Consider the following 9,335-nt stretch of genomic DNA (forward strand, 5'->3'; position numbering starts at 1 on the left):
GCAAACTTGATTCCACGAAACTGCTGTCGCGTCCACGGTGACAGGAAGCAGAGTCACGCAGAGTGACGCGCGCGAGAGGAGGAGAAGCCAGGCTTTCGGATCGATACCAGGATCGAAGGGAGCCGCGTCGCGTGTTGCGTAGGGTTGCGTTCGAAGGAGGACAACGCGCAAGCACGGTACAACTCTTCACGGAATACTGACAAGCCAAGCCAGAAGAGGAGTCCCGCGACGATGCCATGCGACCGTCACGTCGTGCTCTCCTTCTCTTCTCTTCACTGCCACCACCCACGCATCTGGCAGTACCCGAAGAAACGCCCATGTGCGCCAGCAGCGTTATTTCGAGATAAATAAGGAGGGCCCCCGCCAGAGGAGCAGACACGGTGTCGGCACACAGGAACCGTAAAAGAGAAACAGAGGGTACTTATATGTATGTATTTTTGTTTTCTCTTTTCTCTTTTCTGTGCGTTAAAGGTGCCAACTTACTTTTAATTCACACATTTATTCACAACGAATAAATCAGTTTATTCAAAGTTATCGAAATTTAGTTTCAAAGATAACATTGAAAACTTACAAGACCATTGTTCTGAAATGCAATTTTTCCAACGAATTTTTAACTTTTCAATTTTTTGATTTTCGAAACTGAGCATCCTACGAATAAACTGTACATATATAAGAAAGTTTCGTCTATTCATCCCCTATATAATAATTAATTAACCGCGCGACTCTGGCACAACTTGTGTAAAGTATTAACAGCAAGTACTAACGAGAAAAAGGGGGAAACCAGGGGAAGAAAGAGTCGGTAATGTTTAAAGCTGCACTCGACGATCGCGAAGAAGAGGGACGCTGCGCGGCGCGCGTGTACGAGCGGCTGCAAAGAATTTCTGTTTGGGTAAGGTTAGTGCAGCGCGCGCGTGCACGCTTGCGTGTCCTGTCACGCATGTGCGTACGGAAACAGAGCGAAGCGTGTATTTCCTCCGCGGAGGATAGGCGCGTTTCCTTTCGGAGTAGAGCACTGTAACCCCTCGACGCGTTCTCCATACTCTCTTATCGACGCGGCGATCGCCGAGGCGAGGTCCGATCCATGCCAGAGTAAAGATTTTTAATTTTACGTATTAACAATGTCGCGCCCGACGAAATGCAGTTTATCGCGCTCGTTTAGCGGGGCTTGGATCCGTTGCAACGGACAGAAACTGATCTCGCTCGCGTTCCCATCGAAACATTTCGATTTTTCAATTGCTAATTAGATCATCCCTGCGATCATAGAAATTCAGTCGATTTGTTGGGTAAAGGGAATCGCGGAGGAGGAAGATTTTACTTTTCATAGAAAAAGTTGTTTGGTTACGTACCAAGGAAAGCGGCGAGGAGCAAAAGCAAGCAACGACCGAACGTATCGATGATTTATTGCTACCAGCTGCTCGAGCTGTGTACCTCCATTCTTTCCAGACGGCTAAAACACATGCTGAAGGCAAAAAGACCAAATGATTATTAAGCGGTTCTCCTAAATTCGAAGAAGCAGCCTAGCCTCTTGCAGTCCCGTGGGCTCGTGCTGTCACGTGCCCGGTGCCGGCGTGGAGCGGCTCGGCAACTCGAACGCTGAAAAATGTGCCCGCTGCCCGCTCGGGTTGCCGATTTACCGAGAGAAACGTTGACATTTGGCCGACACGTGTTTCACACGTTTCGACGTTGAGCCTTCCGTTTCCTGCACGGCCTGCCTCGACAAACGAATCCATCACCATTTCCTCGCGAAATTCAATACTGGAAATTCTTGGCAAGCAGAACCATCGTGGATGCGATCATTAAAAATTTAATAATAATAATAATAATAATAATATTTTACTTACGATAAGAAAAGAAAATTTCGAGAGAATTTCGCAGCATATCGTTATGTACCATGTTCAGCTCGATTACGGATACGAAAAATGGTTACAACTCAATTTTTCAATGTCCAAGTTTAATGTCGACAAGTTCAACACTTTCACTCTTCCATTAATACGTAACATTAATTCGTGTAATGTAAAGAGTAAACGAGCCGTGACGAAAATACAACGACGACCTATATCGTCGAACAAGATTGAACTTTGGAAGGCTAAAAACCGTGTTTATTTTTAGAAAGGGTAACCGATAAGCTACCTGGACGAGATTAAAAGCAAAACGCGACGACGGTATTGTTACGGCAAAGCCCAGTTGTCGAGCGACGCCGACGCCTCGTTATCGGGAGCTTTCTTCGTTAAAAAGCTCCAGGGTTTCCCAAGACAATAGCCTTAACAGCTGTAAGCAGAGGTACCGATAATCAGTGCCGTCTTCAACAGAAGCGAGACGAATACATAATGAACTTATCGCATTCAGTCACGTTTTGGTGTCTTCTTCTCTCGCCCTCTCCTATAATCCCGTGGAAAATTTGAATTTCTAATGACGTACGAGCTTGGAGAGGATTATCCGCCTCCTCGCGCCTTCTCGACTTGTGCAAATGTGTACCTTCCACTCGCGTCGAATTAAACCGAGTAGTTAAATATTTGCCGAGCGAGACACCTTCGACAAAACCTTCTTTCTTTTAATACTCGGCCCACTAGAGATCGCCGCGGCGCGGCGTTTGTTTCACGCGTGCGATCGAAATGGAGGAAAACTCGAAATTTCGAACGTCTTTCTTCGTATATTCCGAGAAACCTTTTTTTTCCAGATAATTCCAACGACCACGTCAACCATGTCTGTTCGCTAGAAAGAGGGATATAGCTAAATATCGATTTTTAACCGTTCGACGCGGAAAGTGAAAGGTGAAAGTGAATCAACCTTTGAATGAACGGAATGAATATTTTGGAAAAGGATGAGATGAAACGAGGGAACGAGCCTATTTCTATTCCAACCGAGCTCTAATTTTGCTAGTTTTTAATCGAGATAATTCAACACACACTGCAATCAGGCTACGTTATTATTCGAAAAAGTAATAGAAATTCAAGGGGTTAATATCTCGCGGATCTCGTCGGAGATGGTTACAGTAACGAAAACCGGAATGAAAATGTATTGGTGCGCGAAAGAGGTCCCTGAAACCAGCAACCCGTTCTGCGCGAAAGTATGCCGCGATATTTGACGTCTAAGTGGCGCCAAGCAGAGATTTGAATCACCGCACCACTCGTACAGTATATTAAACGTACGATACTTTTGTCGTTGCCAACATTTATATTTACTTTCTAATTGGTATTTTTTATTTTGCTGCGACGACTCGAACCTATCGCTACGTACGCCAACGCTTGAAAAATCGAATTTAAATTTCGCGTTTCGAGCGCGATCACGTTTCGTAAAAGTTTCCAACCAAGGGAAACTTTCGTTCCCACTACGGAGGCATTTTTTTCCGTTGGGACCAAAAGGGAATGAATTTAATTTCGCTAGAAAATAAAAAAGTTGCGCAACAGTTCGTCTGACTGGTTTTGTTTGGAAACTGGTACGAAATTCAGATGAGCGTTCACGTACCAACGAGTTCGTTCTCTTTTCATATTTTCCAGCTCTTTTCGAGAGACACAGTTTTCCGCAGCATTATTGTAACATACGATATTTGCGTTTACCAGTAATTTCATACCAGGCGACTGTCGAGAATATTCTTACAAAAATAACAAATGTTCCTTACGAAAGAGAAATATTTTTAGGACATTCGAACCTAAAGTTTACTTTTACATGTTACCACTGTATATCGAGGTGACCGAATTAAAATCCTCATCGCGCTTCGTGCCTCTGGAATTTTGTACAAACTTGTAAAATTACGTTGCACGCCAACCGTGATTATTTTAACGAATATCTTTATCGTTCGACATTGTTTCTTCCTATTTTATACAGTTCGACATTCTCTATTTGTTTACTTGAGTTGCAGCAACGTCTACGAATGTTCGATACTGGAGGAGCACGTGATCGAAATCGAGATCTGGATCTCTCCGTCGGTAACGTCGGGAGATTACGCCCGAGGTCAAGCAGCTGCGAGTGAAAGCCACAAGTCTCTGGAATCTCCTGTAGCTGTGACGCAGTTATTCGTCGACAATAATTCCAGCTGATGCCGTTCCGCGTTGTACATCTTTTCAATAATTAATCTATTGCTTAAAATGTTTGAAAATTCGCAAAAATAAGTGTCGTAAACCTAAATTAGAAGCGTTCGTCTATTTCATAAGTGCATTCGTGTCTGTGAAATGAATGTTGAACGTCTTGGAATGTTATTACAAGTGCATTTCAAAGGTAAGCGAGTATCGTGAAATGGCGAGTAATTAGTTCGAGCGAGCTATCCGCGCGACGTTGTTCTCGTCGAATTTTTTGACGAATGAGATACGATACGCGACGATTCGTGGCGTACACGGATGTAATTGTGTAAAAATGTAATTTCAGAACCTCTAATTAATTAACTCGGTGTTTGGCTGTCCGATTAAAACGTACGACTGATGCTACGAGTGGATAAAACAGTTGGTCGGATAATCGCGTTTCTCCTCCATCATGGGGAAAAAAGTTTTTGTCATGAATAGAAAGAAATAATTGTCAAACAATTGTTCAAACAATTTCATCGCGTTTCTCAACATTTTTTCTTTTGTTATGAACGGCTTATATTACAATCGTTGGTAGTTCGTAGTCGCAACAGCCAAGTGTAGTAAACACAGATCCGTAAACAGTTTATCGCTTCTCGATCTTCTCTTTGTTTATGTCGAAAAATATGTCGAATCTGTTTGAACTCGAGCATTCTATCATCGTCAGAGTGAAAAATTCACTGTAAAAATTGTCGAGTGGTGATCGATGCGAGCTTTGCCCGATAACGTCGCCCTTAACGAATTTCCATTCGATGGAAGCTTGTCCCTCGAACGAAACGGGCTTCTGGTGGTGGTCGTCGTCGTTCCTCCTATCCGAAACAGAAATTCCGCCCGACTATGACGAAAATACACTCCCTCGACAGAGAGGACCGGCTGAGAGTGCGCAGGAGCTTCTGGAATCGACGGAATCGCGACACGGAGGGGGTGTTGTTGGCTGATTTACGCAAGCGCGTGGCATTTCCCGGGAATCGGGACTTTCCGGGTCTCCGACACGGTTTTCCCTCGTCCGGCTCACTTCAGCGGGCGACGTGGGACACGGCAACAGGTGACGGGGAGCGACTTTGCGCAAACATCATCGAAAGGATCGCGAGCTGAAAGCTGATCGCGGAACGGGTGACGCTGACGCTGACGCTGACGCTGACGCTGACGCTGACGCTGGCGCTGACGCGACGGTGACGTGTGCCAATCTGACAACCACGCGTCAACTCTTGATATCACAGTCGAACGATATCGTCGATATCGGTCAACCGTACCTCCAACGGTAAGCCGGCGAACCATCAGGGAGGTCAGTCCTCGAGGGAACACCTGGAGAGCGGAATTATCGAGGGAAAATGAGCGTCGAGGACGCCATCAACTATAAACCCAGCGAGGAGGAGGATTACTATGCCCTCCTCTCGTGCGACGAGTCCGCGACGGTAAGTTTCGATCATGTTCTCTAGATCTATGCCACTTTTCAAGCCTCTAGCCTCGTAAACTTCTTTTTTGCCCCGAAAGAACGATCAACGATTATAGTTTATAGTCCAATTTTTATTCGTTCGTTTCGTTGATTCGGTTTACGTTCGTGTACAGAATACTTGTTGGTTTTTTCGCGCGCACTGTCAGTCGGACATTCGTTTTCCATCGAGCATGCCAAACTTTGATTCGGCAAAGTCCTTCGAGCGATCCAACCTTTCCACTATACACTAGCAAACTTTCAAATTTCGTATCGAACTTGTGAATCGAATAGTACACTTGCAATTGGTTTGTTTTTAATATTTGCCTGCATGTGTGTTACCATTGCATAAAGTTATTTTGAACAAAAGTTAAAAATAAAAAACGTCAGCTGTGAAAAATTGTCAAATAATAAATGCATCGATATTTTTGTAAATTTTATTTGGAAAATCAGCCCTTCTATGGGTTCGTTATATGTATAATAGAGTTGGTTCCAATGATCAGCCAAAAATGTATCGTACCATGTCGAATGGATCCACGTAAAACTACCACATGCCTCCAAGTTTTCCTTTGAATGTTATCGACGGAGAATTTGTACTTTAGAGAACATAGTATCATATTTCACGGAATTCCAAGGGTAAGCGATGTAACTAAAAATACGGAATTCTGTGCGATTCAAAGAAAACGTTTCGAGGTTTGCCGACGAGGGGTGGGGTGGGGGGGGGGGTGGGATATGACGAGGTTCGGGGGTTGATCGAACAAGTTGAGACTTTTCTACAGTTGCGAGTTTTAATACAACTTTCTTCTTTCTTCATCTACATTTGTCTATCGTCAATGGAGTTTCGTTATCGTGTTTCGCTTCTGAAACTTTACGCGATACATATCGGTAATAATACGAATCAGCGGCAGACGCGTGCGATCACGCGTTTCGTTCGTTATTTATTCGGTTGTATTCGTGAAGAGGTGAATGAATTATCGTAATGCGCACGGCACAGCTAACGAATGGGATAATCGTATTTAATCACCAATGAACGATAAAGTTGTGTTTTATATCCTAGCGTTCGGATTCCTGTTCGTTTGATACGGTGTACGTATTTAATACGCATTCCGAAGTTATGCAAAGTTAATTAACTCAGTGGCAGGCAGTCGTGTCACTGGAGGATAACTGCATCACCAGCAGACTCAACTTTAATTAGTGTTTCGTCCGAACTTGTCGATTAGCATCGATCGCCGTCGACTCGTCATTACGACTTCATTTAGCAACGCTACGTCACTCTTCGACCTTGCTCGATACGTGCAATTGAAACCGCCGCCCCCGCCCCCGCGCTCGCGTTCGCGCTCGCGTCCGCGATGAACGAACGCCGATACGCGTTGACACGTTTTTCGAACGAGTTCCCACTGCTCGAAGAAATAACGTGCAAATACAGTTTTAATCAAATCCACCATTACCGATATCATATTTGCGCGTTAAAATCGATGGTTAAAAATGTGCCGATTTAATTTGATATCTAACACCTGGCTTGGAATCAATCATTGAACAATTTCACGCGGTCGACTACTAACGAGATATCGGTCTTTAATTGTCTTGCTTCGTTGAAACTTGAACGCTTTTATTAGCACGTTGAATGTCGCCGGGTTCACCGATTACTAGACTTTCGACATCGACGATTAACATTTCCAACTAGCGACGCTTTCTCTACCCTTCGAGTGCGACATTTGCATTTTTCCCTTGTTTTGTACAAAAATATGCTACTTAGCGGCCAAAGAGTTCTCGTCGCGAACCATGGTCATTAATATCGCGTAAAGTGATCGCTGACCCTTTCCAAGGAATTACGTTAACGGTTATCTTGTTTTCCCGTCTCATCGTCTTTGTTCGCGACGACCCGCTAAAAATAACGCAACGTTGCTTTAAATAAAGTGCGGGGGTTAATGAGTGATCGTGTTTGCCTGTTTACCGACGGACTGCTCCCGCAGTTGTTCCATTAAGAAATTCAAGCCTCGCCCCCAACGGGCGATTTCATTAAATTCCCTGGCAAATATCGCTGGTTTCCATTAGTCGCGAAATTCACGACGAGAGCAATCCTCGTCTCGATTACGCTCTGGAAACGAGCGGACACGTTGCACCGCGTCGGAAGCGTGTTCGATACTATCTCGATACCATCTACGTATTCCGCTGATATCCGAACAAAACGTGAAACGACATGATTACAATTATTGTCGCGATGGAATACATTTCCGTGGCAATTTGTCTTGTTACCACCTCGCGTGCGCTGCGAGCTCGCTTTTCTCGAGTAAAAAAATTGCGATAAAAGAATCGAGAGGTCTCGTGGGTTAAACGGTCGCTTAAAGTCTGTAATTATTCATGAAATTCTGTTGAAACGAAAACGTACGATTCCAGGTGGAACAAATTACAGCGGAGTACAAGGTTCTGGCTCTCCAGTGCCACCCCGACAAGAACCAGGGAGACAAGGAAGCCGAGAGGAAGTTTCAGCAACTGAAGGTTCGTTTCTTTTCGTTCTTTTGTTGATCGTTACGAGTCGCTCGGACACGATTGCACGATTCCACGATTGCACGATTCCACGATTCCACGATTCCACGATTCCACGATTCCACGATTGCACGATTCAAGTTTTCCATTCGCGTCGTTTCATCTTGTTTGCGTTACGATCGAAAGCACCGATTCTTAATCGTTGTAACGCGAATGTAACGCCGTTTCATTTCTATCGCAGCACGCAAAAGAGGTTCTTTGCGATCCTGAGCGAAGAAGCAACTACGATAAATGGAGGCGTAGCGGAATCGCTATCAGCTACAAGCAGTGGCTTGGGATGAAGGAACATGCTCAGCAAGTAAGTAAAGTCGATGGATATTCCCTTCCTGTAAAGCTCGTCAATGCGCGCGACAATAGAGAACGATAGAGGAAATTGAGGGGTCTGCGCGAGAAATTTCATGGAGAGACGAAATTATTTATAGAAATTTGTCGATCCTTTATTTATGCTTTTCCTTTAATCAACGTCGAGATCAGAAATTTCTCGGAAGACGAAAGACTGTGTCGAGTCGTACGAGGGGCACGCTGGACCGCGTAAAAGACAAACTTTCGACTTTTCCAATGTCAAACTAAGCTCTAATGGTAGAAATGAAGTTTGCTTTGGCGAAAGTCGTTGCTCGATTCGCTACAAATCGGACCAGAGAACTGACAATGAGAGAACTCATCTCCGGTTATAATCTCACGGAGAAACGACTCCCAGTTATACCTCGTTCCTAACGAGCTACAAGCCGTTAGTCTCTCAAACCGTTTCTCGTCACCTGAAGACAAACTCACTTGGAAGTCATCTTTCCGTTCCGTGGATAGCGATCAATTTCTTTCGAATATCTTAGCCTCTTACAATATTGATCGATCTATGGATATAGCATGTCACCTGTGTACTATGCAAATGCTCGTTCTTAAGCAGCGCAAAACTCTAGCCGATCTCATGCTCCTTTTTAAAACTATTAACCGAAAAATTAAATGTCCTAAGATACCGGATTTATTGAAATTTAATATTCCAAGAAGGCTACCTAGAAATAATAATTTTGTTGTATGCCGATCCATGCAGTGCCGTGGATAGGCGAGTAAAACTTGATACGTCTGTTGATCTTTTTCACGAATCAACTTTTCCATTCAAAACTTCAGTCGTGGTCATTTTGCGTATGCGCAATTTAGCGGGAATGTGGTACATGATGATATGCTTGTCTTCATTTTCTCGATTTTTGTATGTTTGTCTTATTCTATTTGATATCCAGGGCACATTGCCCGTAAATAAAATATTATTATTATTATTATTATTATTATTATTATTATTATTATTATTA

At 43.9% G+C, this 9,335-nt stretch overlaps 1 protein-coding gene across 3 annotated transcripts in view; it reads left to right on the forward strand.

Moving 5' to 3' along the window:
• Positions 1 to 3,999: 3,999 nt before the first annotated feature.
• LOC128889146 (J domain-containing protein) overlaps positions 4,000 to 9,335 on the forward strand; it is a 5,948-nt gene continuing 612 nt past the window's right edge. Inside the window, exons 1-4 of one of the 3 annotated variants that reach the window (XM_054146542.1) lie at positions 4,000 to 4,215; positions 4,919 to 5,470; positions 7,885 to 7,986; positions 8,216 to 8,332. In XM_054146542.1, the coding sequence (XP_054002517.1) occupies positions 5,387 to 5,470; positions 7,885 to 7,986; positions 8,216 to 8,332 (303 nt within the window). In that variant the 5' untranslated portion in view covers positions 4,000 to 4,215; positions 4,919 to 5,386. Of the gene's footprint in view, positions 4,216 to 4,378; positions 5,471 to 7,884; positions 7,987 to 8,215; positions 8,333 to 9,335 lie in introns of those variants that run through there. The other 2 variants (XM_054146540.1, XM_054146541.1) reach the window with 2 other exon arrangements.

This window comes from Hylaeus anthracinus, unplaced genomic scaffold (genome assembly GCF_026225885.1).
Source record: "Hylaeus anthracinus isolate JK02 unplaced genomic scaffold, UHH_iyHylAnth1.0_haploid 11994, whole genome shotgun sequence".
Classification (NCBI taxonomy): domain Eukaryota; kingdom Metazoa; phylum Arthropoda; class Insecta; order Hymenoptera; family Colletidae; genus Hylaeus; species Hylaeus anthracinus.